A 14,764-nucleotide genomic window follows, 5' to 3' on the forward strand; every position below is an offset into this window, starting at 1 on the left:
TGCTGGGTGGCAACCGTGGCCAAGACCTCACGGTCCCTGTCCTCGTGGAGTGAGTGGACAAAGAGGGGTCATCACCAACTTTGTCCCTTGGAAGTTAGCCCTGAGACTCCTCGCACCTGCAATGATCAGACCCTCACCACCAAATCCCTTCGAGATGCTTTGGGTTTCCCAAGTTAGTGAGGCTTTCCTTGGTCGATGATAAGGAGCGATCTAGCAAGCCTGCCTCCAAAGACCCCACCGGGCTTTTGGAATACAACTGTCCCACTCTGTATGGAAGGCTCGGGAAGGAGTCAGGATTACGACTCCAGTTTAAGCATGGAGAATCTGGGAAGCAGAGGATGCAAGCAAAACTCATTTCCTCTTTGCTAGAGACTGTGTCAGACACGTGGAGGGGGGCACCGACAGGAGGGAACCCAGAAGTGGCTCTCCCACTGGCCCCCGCAATGAGGTATGTGGGTCCTTCCTCTGCTGCAGGCAGCAGAGCGTGTGGGCAGCAGGATCCGTGCCCCGGGGTCTCCCTCATTCGGCCCTGGCACCAGGGGACACGCACACATACAGCCCTGCCCTCTAGAACTCTCCTTCGTCACATGTGAGAACACAAAGAGAGACATGCTCTCTGTCAGAGGACGCCTACAACCTCATAAACACCCAACTCTGACTTCCTCCTGCACACGGAGACACATGGAGAGGGGACAGAAGTCGGGGGTCCTCCCCGTGAGGAATGAACCGACACTGGACCTCAGCGAAAGGAATCACGTTACTCTTGGCTCCTTGGAGAAAATCATTTCTCCCTTCTTCATGTCTCCCTGCCTCCCCAGCCTCGAGCTTCCTCTCCGCATCCCCGGGGAGGGGGCTCGGGTGTTCTAGAACTTGGTGCCGCCTGAGCGTCCCTACTTCACTGGGACCACGAGCGACCACACAGCGGAAGACCTCACCCCCCAACAGTGCATTTATCCTTCTCTTCTTCCCTGACTCCCCTCCCTGACTTCCCTTCCTTCTGCCAGCCTCATCCCACTCCCTGGGATGCCCTTACCTGGTGAGGTGATGGCTTGAGTCCTGAGGAGGTGGGAGCCGAGCGTCTTCCTGGCTGGAGGCTCCCGCACCCATAGCATGTGTCTCAGCATCCTGAAAGCGTTCCTAGGCCCTGGGCCAGCCCTGGGGGTTGGGGGGGAGAAGCAGGTCCACGGCTCCCCACTGGCCCAAGGACAGCCAAAAACCAGTTCAGGGAGCATCTCTCCTCTCTATTGCTCCTTCTTTTTTTCTGTCCCGAATTGCCAATGTGGAGGGAGAAATGAAAGGCCAGAGCCCTTGGCAAGGGTACTGTTTTAGACACCAATACTCAACGACTCTGGGCCGAGAGCAGGGAATTCACGGCCCCCTCAAGGCTGCTGAATCAACCAGCACTTTCATTCTTACTGCTCATGGTCTGTAACTTTTGTACGTGCTGCTCGTTGGCCTTTCCCATGGAGACAGTCGGCCGAGCTGCTGATGCCTCACGGTGCTCTGCGTGAACAGACGGTAACTGATGGGTCAAGCATCAGCGGACAGCCACCCTGCCGTTCCGGTGAGCCCACGGGACGAGCAACGTACTGGAGAGAGGAAACCAGTCTCCACGAGAGTGCCGCTGTGATTTTCCCCGAGAACAAAGATAAAAGAGAGGTCTTCTTTGTAATGACAGCAAGGAACTGACTTGGGTCTTTCCTCTGTTAGCAGAGGTTACCAGCTTTAGCTTCTTTTCCACGATTATCCCCCCACGCGCCCCTCCATTGCTAGGCACAGCCCCTGACCCTGGGACCTGGGAGGGGGGCCACCACTTCGTGATCGAAGGCCTACAAGAGTTGGGGGCCGGAGAACTTCATCTGTAGGCCTCATTAAGAACATACCATTTCGTATGTTTAGGCTTTTACAAAAACGTCATCAAAACAGCCATTGTTAATCAGATGAAATGTTGTTGTCGGTGTCCGTGTATCTGATGGAGGGTGGTCACATTGAAATGAAAGATTACAGTATCTGACCCCAACTTTAAGGGGTCTGTGACCCCCCCCCAATGCTCCCTGACTTCCTAGATAGGCATCACATGCATGACTTTTTAAAGGAGCGTCATTCAGTAGGATTTTCAGAGACCCGTGCTGCCTGCTGCAGAAGCCACTAGCCCGCGGGGCCATCGAGCTTTTCCAGTGGGGCTGCTGCGACCAAGGAACTAGTTACATTTCAATTAGTTTGATTTTGAAAAGGTCCCTGTGGCCAGTAGCGACTGTGTCTGTGTCCGGTGGGAGGGCTCTGTGGGTTTGGGTCAAGCTGTCAAGGCCAGAAAGGGTGATGCGGTGATGTGCCGTGCAGGGGTGCTGGTCCCTGGCAGGTGTGGCCAGACCCCGTCCCCCGTCCCAGCTCAGCAAGCTGGCGGGCTGACTGCCCTCAACAGCCCCTCTTTTCCCCCTTCCCCTGCAAGTAGTTGTGCTGTCTAGGAAAAGACTGTGTTCTTAGCCTCTCCCGTCCATAGACAAGTCTTCAGAAAAGATGGTTTCCCTTAGCCCAGCAGTTTTTGGTTTTTCACTTCTGGTTGCAAATCATCAGGTCTGCTGATTGCTGGAGCTACAGCTGGTGACTCCCCGTCCCCACCCTCCCGGGTCACCCCACCCGTGACAACACAGGCTGGGGGTAGCTGACTTCCTTTATAGTGTTTTTGCAAAGTTGCCTGCACAGAACCCACAGAAGCCTTGTCCCTCATCCCAGGCAGAGAGCAGACTAGCCTTCTTCCTCTACACGGAGCTGGTGGGGCCAGCTTCTCCTGGAGCCTCGCCCACTGCCCTCCGCAGTGAGTATCACCCTTCTCCTCTGCACGTCCCCAGGTCTCCCGTGCCCTCCCTTGTGCATTGCCTCGATGGCTTTTCCTTATTTGTCCAGGGTTCATGAGCACCAGACACTTTGCTAGAAGCTTCCAGGGAGGCAAAGGTGAATCAGGTAGTGGCTTGCCCAGGCTTCAAGGATGAGTAATAAGATACCTTCCCACCCACACATGTGAAGTAAAGATTCAAGGCAGTCTGTTCTGTGATTTGTACCTTACAGGAGGGAGAAGCCAGCACTCGGGACAGGTGACAAGAAGAGGGTCAGGACTAGGAAAGTAAAGCCCCCAGACTGCCCCATGGAAAGATGTCTGGGGTGGCATTCTCTGTAGCAGCAAGAAATTAGAAACAAGCAAAGTTTGCACCAGGATGTGACTGGTTAAGTGAACTATGGTGTAGCCAGACGATGGAACACCCCACAGCTGTCAAGTCTGATGACAGCTCCATGTTAATTGGCAAAAGTGGGCTGAGAAAGAATGTTAACTAGAAAGCTGGGTCAATAATGGTTTGTGCAGCCTGATTCCCTTCCCATTGTGTGTATGTCTAGGTGTGTGTGTGTGTGTGTGTGTGTGAGGTTATGTTGCAGAGAAAATGTCTAAAAGGATACATCTCAGGGAGTGACCAAGAGCCAACCCAAGAGAGGGCTGTTGGAGCAGTTTTAATTGTCGTCATCGTCTTGATTTGCTCTGGGGTTGTTGTTCTTATTGCTTGTGTGTTATGAAATGTACAAAATCTCCTTTAGAATCAGAAAAAAGCAAAGCTCCTTTATTTATTTTTTTTTAGATTTTATTTATTTATTTGACAGAGAGATCACAAGTAGGCAGAGAGGCAGGCAGAGAGAGAGGGGGAAGCAGGCTCCCTGCCGAGCAGAGAGCCCGATGCGAGGCTCGATCCCAGGACCCTGGGACTCGATCCCAGGACCCTGAGACCATGACCTGAGCTTAAGGCAGAGGCTTTATAACCCACTGAGCCACCCAGGCGCCCCAAAAGCTCCTTTGTTTTTAAGGACTCCTCAGTGACTACGGCTTTGTCCTTTCCAACACACGCACCCTCTCCAGTTTCCCAGCAGCCGAGGCTCTGTAGCTGGCCAGTGAGGCAGGTGAGTTGTCGCCAAGCCCAGAGCTGGACGTTGGGGGCGGCTGCTAGCCTGCTAGAGCCCGTCTCCTCCTCCCCCTGCTGAATAAGCCCCTGGGGCTAGATGCCTCTTTTCTCCATATCTGTCGGCTCTGAAACCCCCCACCAGGACTCTGGGCTCATAGGTTGCTCAGCGCGGCGCCCATGACAGGGCAGGGGGTGGGCACCCTACCCAGGCTTGGCCTGCAGACGGCCCGGTAGACAGCTCAGAGACCCTGCTTCCAGGCCTACCAAGAAATGCAAGCGATGATTCAATCTCGGTGTAGCAAAGTGAACAAAAATCAGAGCAACACCCAGGTTCCTGACTCACATTAGTGTCTGTATCCAGCTCACCCACGACGGTTGACCAGGCGGGCTGGGGCTCCATAGTGATGTTTTTCTCAAGTAAACTCTACACCCAACACGGGGGTTGAACTCATGACCCGGAGATCAAGCGTCCCAGTGTTCTACTGAGTTAGCCAGCCAGGAGCCCCTCCAGGATAATTTTTATGTCGATTACTTAAGGACAGCAGAGAACCGAAAAATAACGGTTGGATGGTAATGGATGCCAGCCTATCTTTTCTCAGAGTTACTTTTTTATCCCCTATTTTTTTTTTAGTAAATTAATAGCTCTCCGTTCTTTCTACTACCATCAAAGCTCCTGTACACATCTGTTTTCTGACTTTCACGCCTTTGTGCATACCTTTCCCTGCCCTCGAGCAATGTTCTCTCCCCTCATTGCATGTCCTGATCCTTTCCAGCCTTCAAGAGTCAGCCAAAAATGTCACCTCCTCAAAGAAGCCCTCCTGGGTTTCCCCCACGCTGGAGGCATGACTTCCTTCTCCTGATTCCCAAAGCGACTGGTAGCACTTAGCATTGCTGGTATTTGCTGCGATGACATATCCATTGTACTTGAATGTCAGCTTCTTGAGGACATGGATCAGGTCTCACACGGTGTTTAAGTGGAAGAGGTGCATCCGGTGTATCCGGTGTCAAGACACATTGAAGGAGTAGCTGGGGGGCGAAGAATGTTCCCTCCTTCTCCCGTAGCCCTCTGCATTCTGCAAAGAGCATTGCACTCGCCCCTTGCCACAAACCCTTGCAAGCCAAGAAAATCTAGGCTCGGTGAGGACATGCCCCTTCTTGCTAAGGTCCCACATGCAGAAAGGGATGGACCCAGGGACAGCTGGGGGTCTGTCGTGCTTCCCCTCACCGCACCCATTATGCTGCAGGATGCGGCCAGGCCTTTCAGATTTGAGCAGTTGTAGCCCCATAATGAGGCCATCCTGAGCACGGTGGGGAGAGACTGGGGCAGCGCTGAGCCAGCAGCTGGGGCCCTCCCAGCAGACCCGAGAGGGGCCCGCTTTCAGTATGTTTTGTTATATGTGGGTGTTTGCCTCCTTCTCAGGGGTGACAAGAAAATGAAAGCGAGCCTGGAGATTTTGAGATTGGTGCAGTAAAATCTCCCAAGAGTATTTTGATGGGAGAGGGGAATTCTAGCTCGAGGGCCCTCGGCAGTGTCTTTTGATGGTGGCTCTAGGGCTCTACACTTTTTGGCTCTCCCTAAATTTTCCATGAGCCCGAAACACAGTGAGAGGTGGCAAGATAAGCCTTCCCAAAATGCTCCTGTAGGAGCTCAAAGTTGCAAAAAGTAGTCATGGAGAATTTAATTACTTTTTTTTTTAAAGATTTTATTTATTTGACAGAGAGAGGGAGAGATCGCAAGTAGGCAGAGAGGCAGGCAGACAGAGAGGAGGAAGCAGGCTCTCTGCGGAGCAGAGAGCCTGATGTAGGGCTTGATCCCAGGACTCTGGGATCATGACCTGAGCCGAAGGCAGAGGCTTTAACCCACTGAGCCACCCAGGCACCCCAGAGAATTTAATTACTTTTAATTACTAATCGTGGTACTTCCAGGCCAAACGGAGAGGGCCGTGAGGGCCTTCTGGGGCCGAACTTGGCAAACTGGTGTATCGTGTAGGGAACGGAAGCACACTGGGGCTTCTTAAAAAAAAAAAAAAAAAAGGTGACAGGTTATTTTTACAATAGTTCCTAAAATAAAATTTCATGCACAAAGTAAAATATTTAAATAGTTTACAAAACCTGAAGGGAAAAAAAAAATGAAAGTCTCACTTTCCACTGGTCATGATTGTTCAGTCTCCTTCCAGAAAATGTTTCAGTACTGATAAGCAGTGAAGTGTGTAACTGTTACATATATTTTTTAAAAAAAGATCTTGCAACATAGTCTTCTCTTTTGTATTGCTACCTAATACTCTTAGTGACCTCTCTTTATCATTGTGAGGTCTAATACATTCTAGTTATGGACTACTTGTGTGTTATTGAAGGACATATCAAAACATTACCAACTGCTGGTTATTAAGGTTGTTTCTCGCATCTCCCAAGGTGTATCTTTATGTTCTTTTGTGAGAATAACAATAGGGCATGTTTCCAGGATCAAGGGCTGAGTCAGAGCTGTTGTGCTTTGTAAATTTTGACAAGAGATAGCTCTGAAAAGGTTGTGCAGGGCAAGGGCAAGAGGGCAGGAGGGGTACAAATATCAACATTCTGTCTCCGTCACCAGAGAAACCTCAGAGGGCTTCACTGAGGAGGTGACATTTTTTTGCTGGCCCTTAAAGGCTGGAGAGCATGGGGACACATGATTTATACTCCCCACTAACTAGCTATAACTAATCATAACCAATGCCATTCTTTCTTCTTTATGTGATTTTTTTTCCCTTGAGAGTTTATTTTCTTCCATATTATTTCTTAACATTCAGTCTTCTTTTTTTTTTTAAAATATTTTATTTATTTATTTGAGAGAGAGACAGTGAGAGAGAACATGAGCGAGGAGAAAGTCAGAGGGAGAAGCAGATTCCCTGTGGAGCTGGGAGCCCGATGCAGGACTTGATCCTGGGACTCCGGGATCATGACCTGAGATGAAAGCAGTCACTTAACCAATTGAGCCACCCAGGTGCCCAACATTCAGTCTTCTTATGCAGGTAGAAAGGAACCCAGTACTAGAAACGTATAAAGTGTTTTCTGGCTAATGTCTCAAAAAAACCCATCTTCCTGTTTCCCAACCTCTAATAGAATTACATGAGCTGAGTTGGGAATTTCCACACTTAACTGGGCATTTAAAAAAAAAAAGAGAGAGAGAGATTTTCCTTCTTAAGGGCATGATTCAGAAACAAAAAGAGGACGGTAAAATCAATGGGACAATGTAAAATTTGGGGGAGGGGGTTATCCTCTGAGATGCGGCCAACACCCCAGCTCCCAGCCAAACATCCACCCACTAATTTCAGCAACCATTGGTGAGTTTCCAATCCCAGGATTCCTTCTATATTTAATAACTAGCACCTTAAAAAGAGCCTTCTCTCCTCTTCATTTATTTTGTCATTCATTTGCGTCAGTATGGACTCCTGGAGCCTCACAGAGTTGAATGAGCTAGAATGATTGCTTTACTTAATTTGGTGCCCAAATCACCTTCGATTTGGCTAGTGGGAGCCCAGAAGTTTGGCACCTACATCCTTTTGATAAGCCCTCATGGTCCTTCAAACACTTGCTTCCTGATGCAATAAATAAATAAATAAATAAATAAATAAATAAATCAGCTCCAGGTTCATCTTGCAGTTTTTCTGCCCCAGCTCTGGAGTTAGACATTTCTCTAGAGTCTGCTTCTTTTTGGTGGAAGAAGGTATTTAGAAACTAAGATCTGAGCAATGACGGCTTATTCTGTTGTGTCATTGTTCTTGGGTTCTTTCAGGAGACAATACACGTGCGTATACACACAAGTTATCTAAGCTTTAAAAACATGAGTCCAGGGGCACCTGGGTGGCCTGGGTTAAGCATCTGCCTTCAGTTCAGGTCATGATCGTGGGGTCCTGGGATTGAGCCCTGCATCAGGCTCTCTGCTCAGGAGGGAAACTGCTTCTCCCTCTGCCCCTCCTCTCTGCTCATGCTCTCACTTTCATAAATAAATAAAATAAAATCTTTATTTTTTATTTTTATTTTTCTAAAGATTTTATTTATTTATTTATTTGACAGACAGACAGAGAGAGAACACGATCAGGGGAAGTGGGAGAGGGAGAAGCAGGCTTCCCACTATGCAGGGAGCCTGATGCAGGCTCGATCCCAGGACCCCATGATCTTGACCTGAACTGATGGCCAACTCCTAACCGACTGAGCCACCCAGATGCCCCTAAAATCTTAAAAAAAAATAAAAATAAAAACACTGTTCATCTTGAGCCCTCAATTCCAATAAATAGCACAAGGCACTCCAAGGCATACGCTGCGGGCAAGAACGTTGCAAGGAACCAGTTCGGGCCACCTTCCTCCTCGCTTGCTAAAGGCAGGAGAGGACTCTGGGGAGGGAAGAAAACCAGAAAGTTTTCACGAGGATTTCACTGTTTTTCCTTTCTTCAGTTGAACCACTGTTTTGGGTTCCAACTACAAAGAAACGGCACATATTCCAAGTGCAGAATGTAAGTCCTGACTTATGTATATGCCCACGAAACCTTCCCACAATGAGCATAGCGAACATCTCCATCACCCCGAAAGGCTTCCTTGTGTGCCTTTGCACCTCCCACCCCCACACTTTCCCCTGCCTCTTCTCTCTCTTACCAGGAAATCACTGGTCTGAGTTCTCTCACGATAGATTACTTTGCATTTTCTAGAATTTCATGTAAGTGAATCACAAAGTATGTGCTGCCTTGGTCTGGCTTCTTTACTTAGCCTCATTATTTTGAGAGCCGTCTGTGTTGCTGTGTGTATCCGTTGTTCATTCTGATTCCATTGTGTGGCCATGCCAATGTTCGCTTATCCCTTCCCGAGACTTGACGGACATTTGGGTTGTTTCCAGTAACGGCTCTTATAAATAAAGCTGCTAGTGTGTATATCAGTCTTTTGTGGCCACATGCTTGCATTTTTCTTAGGTAAGTACACGGTTACTTGATGGTTAGATCACATGGTAAGCATTTGTTTAACTTTTTAAGAACCTGACAAATGATTTTCCAAAGTGGTTGCATCACACGTCAGGCATTGAAAACCACTATACTTTCAGAAAAGGAGGCTGAGTCACGATGTTGTGTTATGGAAAGGAAACCAACAGGATAGGGTTGGATCTATGAAGGGGAATTATTTTCTTCTAGAAACATAGGGTGTGACGCTGGACATGGTTCTTTGGAATATACTTGCTTAAGGCGTACAAAGAAATGCCTGGCTCAGGTAGAGAGACCCTTCCTTGAAGACAGGCAAGCTGCTGTTCCCTGAGTCATATCGGGGTGGGTTTATAGACCTTCAAAGCACATGTGAACAACAGCCAAGATTTATTTAAGTCAGCTTGGAGGCCCTTTGTGTTAGGGAACTGACTACGTTTTCTTTGCTAAACAAACCCTGGGACCTCATTTTCCTGCCAGAGTCAGGAGACGGAGAAAATAGGGCCCATTTCCTTATCCTGGGTTTGTAAGTAGAGCATGTAGGCAGGTGCTAGGGCTCTGAACCCCTCTGGGAGAGGGACCCAGCCCTTGTTCCCATGTCCTTGCCACCTGGTTATCCTGCAGAGTCTGGGCCCAGACGGTTCTCAAGTTGACCTCCCTCCCGTGATCTTCAGGAGCCCCCTGGTTGATAAAATAAGGGTGGGACATTTAGCAAAGCAGACCATGATTGCAAAGTTACATCAAGAGAAAAAGAACTAATGTGAAAAGGACGTGCTGGAAAACGTTAAGGCCCCAAAGGGCTCTCAGGGGAGCGGTCTCTCTTATTCCTATGTTAACGACCAAGGTCATTTTGAAATCGAGAATATTTGGTTTGACATCAGTGTCAGGTGGACTCTAACTTTTGCTTGGGATTCTTTCTTTTCTTAAGAACAAGCGAATTTAACATTCAGTCTTCGTCTTTAGGTGTTCATTGCCGTTCTTTTGCAAGGCAGACCCCTTTTTGATTCGTGTCCTCTCTTTTGAGAAGCGAGCTTGAATCTTATCCATCATGGTGGCCGCAGAATTCACAGTGAGTACATCCACATTCCTTGGGCTCCTTGAAACACACCGTCGCCTTGCCTGTTTGTGGGGGGCGGGGGGAGGTTTGTGGGAAGGAAACTGCTGCGGGGAGCGATTTCTCTGCGTGGTTTCCAGGGGTGAGATCTCTGCTGAGCTGTGCCCTGGAGGGGCCATTGACGCCAGCACAGAGGGCTCTGAAAACACGCAAAACCAGAAGAGCTTGGGGGTATGTGGCAAAGTGAGAGGAAAATGCTATTTGCGATTTTATTAACAGGTAAGGGTTTTTATGATCTTTAACTAGATGTGCTTGCTTCTGTGTGTCTGTTCCGAAATTGAGACAAACAAGGGTGAGGGACGATCCATAATTTGGTTTAAAAAAAAACCAACAAAACCCTTGGTGAGCCCATTGGTTAGGCTTCTTGCCTAACAGGACAGAGCCTTTAGAGAGACCAAAGAATGGTATGTGAGTGCTCAACCTGCACAACTGTACAGGGCCCATACTTAGAAGGGCCACTTGCTTGATTTCATGCTCTGCTGTCTTGAAATTCTTACCAAATTTTGAGCAAAGGATCCTGAAAATGACATTGCTTGTACCAGCGCTTATGTATGTGTGCGCATGGGAGAGGGTATGGATGTGAGTTTGCGTGTGAGTGTGTGTGTGTGTGTGTGTGTGTGTGTGTGTGTGTGTTGGTGCTTCATGAACAGAGGCTACATAGCTTTCAGAAGACTCAGAGGAATCTGGTCTTGGAAAAGTTTAGGAGCCTCTGAGGACCCCTTGGGAGTAGGGAATGGAGAGGAGAAATCAGAATCATTCAGGGTTTGATAAAAGTTTTGTGCCCATCATGGGTCCCAAAGGGGTCTGAGGACTTGCCACATGTCCTGTCACTGTTGGTTTGCTTGTGTGTGCCCTCGCTAGGATGTGGGTTCCACAAGTGGGAGCCATGTCTGACTCAGCCGTGGCTGTGGTGTTAGCATGCACACAGCTCCTGACATAGCCTCAGCGCACGATAACATTCATTGAATATATAAATCTGTCAGGTGATCCAGACAGACGCTCTCAGAAATGCCTACTTTCCACGCACACGTGTCTCTGTCTCATCATAGACTTTTGGGATGGGGAGGACCACGTGGTCCATGCCTCTGTCATCCTGCCATCTTCCAAAGGCTTGTCCTTAACCAAACGGTATCCGATATCTCCTTGCAGACCTTCTTCTCTAACATATCTGACGACTACAACTACCACTCCACGTCTACCACGGATGATGACCTTGAGAACCTTTTCTGTGAGAAAAGCCACGTCAGGCGGTTTGCGAGCTACTTCCTCCCCCCCTTGTACTGGCTTGTGTTCATCGTGGGCGCTGTGGGCAACAGTCTGGTCATCCTCGTCTACTGGTACTGCACACGGGTCAAGACCATGACCGACATGTTCCTCTTGAATCTGGCAATCGCCGACCTTCTCTTTCTCATCACCCTTCCCTTCTGGGCCATCGCCGCCGCCGACCAGTGGCGGTTCCAGCCCTTCCTGTGCAATGTGGTCAACAGCTTGTACAAGATGAACTTCTACAGCTGTGTGCTGTTGATCATGTGCATCAGCGTGGACCGGTACATCGCCATCGCTCAGGCCATGAGAGCCCAGACCTGGAGGCAGAAAAGGCTCCTGTACAGCAAAATGATCTGCCTCACCATCTGGATAGTGGCGGCCATGCTCTGCATCCCAGAAATCCTGTACAGTCGACTCAAGAGGCAATCGGACATTACCATCTGCACCATGGTTTACCCCAGTGACCAGAGCACCAGAGTGAAGTCCACGGTCTTGACCCTGAAGGTCCTCCTGGGCTTCTTCCTCCCTTTTGTGGTCATGGCGTGCTGTTACACCATCATCATTCACACTCTGTTACAAGCCAGGAAGTCCTCCAAGCACAAGGCCTTGAAGGTGACCATCACAGTCCTTACGGTCTTTGTCCTGTCTCAGTTCCCCTACAACTGCATTCTGTTGGTGCAGACCATCGATGCCTACACCATGTTCATTTCCGACTGTGCCATTTCCATCAACATTGACATCTGCTTCCAGGTCACTCAAACCATCGCCTTCTTCCACAGTTGCCTGAACCCCGTCCTCTACGTCTTTGTGGGTGAGAGATTCCGCCGGGATCTCATAAAGACCCTGAAGAACTTGGGTTGCATCAGCCAGGCACAGTGGGTCTCGTTCACAAGGAGAGAGGGAAGCGTGAAGCTGTCATCCATGCTGCTGGAGACGACCTCCGGCGCTCTCTCCTACTGAGGGGTCTCCACTCCGACATGGAGGGCCCTTTTTGGAAATTACGAGAAATACGGGTACACCTGCGCCAGATGCAACTGGAGGGAAACCAATGAAGAAGAAGAAAAAGGAAGTGGGGATAAAGAAAAACCCGGAGAGGGATGAATTTGGACGATTGCTTTAGTTAGAATTTCCAAGCCAGAGTTTTCCAAACTGACTGGCTGTCCCCTGAGACTGTTGCTTGGCTCTTGGCTACAATGGCTGCAATTTTCAAAGGAGGACTAACACACGGTCCCGCGGACCCCACTGGCTTTTTGTCACCTGACGGAGCATTAATGCGGCTGACCTCGGGGGGGTTTCTGTAACTCCACACCTGCCTGCCGGGTTGACCTGCCCAAGGACTCTGCTTGTCCACTCGTGTCACAGGGGTGGGTCAGCCTGCGGAGAGACCCCAAGAGCCCAAGTTGGCAGAACCGGCTCTGGCTCTGTCTTGGGCTCACTCTGCCGAGTGGCTTTTGGGATGGTCTGCTTTGTCTCCTCCCTATAAAATGGGTTGGTTTTATTGAGCCTCTTTTTTCTGAGCTTGCTGGAAGGATATCTGCCTCCCTGCTGCTTCTCTTTTTCTTATTGTACAGTGCGCTGACCTGTCCAAAGGCTTCCAATTCTGAGACGAGGCTGGGGAAAAAAAAACGCAGCTCACTTTTGCTTTGTGTCTTCTATCTTGTGTCTTCTATCTCACTTGTGAAAATGTTTTATATACCAGAAAAAGTGCTTTTTGATGACTGTGTAAAATACTCATTAACGGTCACTTTCTTTGTCATTTCTGTATTTTAGAAGTGCCCCATGAGAGGTCCCGTAGCCACATTAGAGTGTGAAGAACAGATCAGGATAAGGAAATAAAATCTCTGAAACACTTTAAAGCCATCTGGATTGCAGGTTGTGTTTTGTTATGTTTTGTTTTTGTTTTTGCTTTTTCTTTTCACTTTTTATAAATTCAAGCTAACTAGGGGCGCCTGGGTGACTCAGTCAGTTAAGTATCTGACTTTCGATTTTGGCTCAGGTCACGATCTCAGGGTGGTGAGATCAAAGCCCGCAGGGGGCTCCCTGCTTGGTGGGGCAGTCCATTTGGGATTCTCTCTCTCCCTCTCCCCCTGCTTCCCCCTCTCATGTAAATAAATTCTTTAAAAAATAAAAAATAATTCAAGTTAGTTAACATGTAGTGTATTATTAGTTTCAGGACCAGAGTCCACTCATCACTTGCCTACAATGCTTAGTGCTCACCACAAGTGTCCTCCTTAATGCCCATCCCCCAGTTACCCTACCCCAACCCCACTTCTCTTTGGGTGCTTATTTTTTTTAAGGTTTTATTTATTTATTTGACAGAGAAAGAGAGGGAGAGAGAGTGTGTGAGCACAAGCAGGGTGAGCAGCAGACAAAGGGAGAAGAAGACTTCCAGAAGAGCAAGGAGCCCAACTCAGGGCTCGATCCCAGGACCCCAGGATCATGACCTGAGCCAAAGGCAGATGCTTAACTGACTGAGCAACCCAGGGGTCCCTGGGTGCCTGGTTTTTTTCTCTTCTCTGGCCAAGCTTATTTCCCAGGTTTGTCCCAATCAGTCCAGTGGAATTTCCAAGGGGGACTATTCGAGGGGGACACAGAGAACTGGGTTTTGACACTTGGTCTCAAGGAGGCATCGCTGGGGTTTCAGTCCCAAGAGTGGCTTCCAAAGGGGGCACAGAAGCCCTGGACTCTGCCACATCCTCCTTCTCCTCTCTGTCCAAGCAGTAGAGGGAGCACAAAAGGGGCAGCAACTCACAGGCTTCGCTAACCCGTCCTATGTACGGGCAGCTGGGGGTAAGTAAGCGTCTGTCTGTCTGGGACCAGCACAGTGACATGGGCCCTCCTGCAACAAACACCACTTACAGTCGAGGGGAGGGTGACATCCCCAAGGCCAGTGTATGGACAGAGCCATTGCTCGGCTACCATTTCCAGGAGACCCCGGGTGGTTTTTAAGGAACCCAGGAGAATAAGCAACAAGCACGGGACACACCTGAATAACATGGTGCCACGAGGTGGAAAGAACACGACTGGGGTTGGCATTTCCATTCAGTGCCCTTCCAATACTGCGCTTCTCTGACCACGTGTCATGGGGGCCGCGGGGGAGCTGAGGATGTGGGGAGGGGTGGAGGGGGAAGGGGCTGAGCCCTGATCGTGCCTCCTAGGTCTACACTCAGCCTGGAGTTATTTAAGACACATCAGAATGGGTATTTTTTATGAGTTGAGAGGTCGTGTGTTTTTGACCAACGCACGTTAGTTGGGAAAAACAAAACAAAAAAGAACAAAAAAACCCCCAAAATGCTAGAGAACAAATACCCTGAGAATGACAAACCCTGGGTAGCCCCCAACTCACAATGGTCATGCCTGCTTCCAAGGGCTTCCTTTAGGACATGACTGTCCCTACTTTCCCAGACCTAACAGAGCTCCAACCTGGGATTAGACGGGCTGCCATGGACAATTTTAAGTACTTTTTATGGCAGATTATCTTGGTTTTTGAATGATTG

At 49.1% G+C, this 14,764-nt stretch overlaps 1 protein-coding gene across 1 annotated transcript; it reads left to right on the plus strand.

Moving 5' to 3' along the window:
* The first annotated feature begins 2,685 nt into the window (after nucleotides 1-2,685).
* CCR9 (C-C motif chemokine receptor 9) lies at nucleotides 2,686-12,893 on the plus strand. The gene is made up of 3 exons (XM_032867835.1): nucleotides 2,686-2,815; nucleotides 9,851-9,956; nucleotides 11,151-12,893. Exons 2-3 carry the CDS (start codon nucleotides 9,936-9,938, stop codon nucleotides 12,225-12,227), a joined length of 1,098 nt encoding a protein of 365 aa, XP_032723726.1. The 5' UTR covers nucleotides 2,686-2,815; nucleotides 9,851-9,935; the 3' UTR covers nucleotides 12,228-12,893.
* The last annotated feature ends 1,871 nt before the right edge of the window (nucleotides 12,894-14,764 follow it).

Source organism: Lontra canadensis, unplaced genomic scaffold (genome assembly GCF_010015895.1).
Source record: "Lontra canadensis isolate GAN:19392208 unplaced genomic scaffold, GSC_riverotter_1.0 scaffold35, whole genome shotgun sequence".
In the NCBI taxonomy this organism is placed as follows: Eukaryota; Metazoa; Chordata; class Mammalia; order Carnivora; family Mustelidae; genus Lontra; species Lontra canadensis.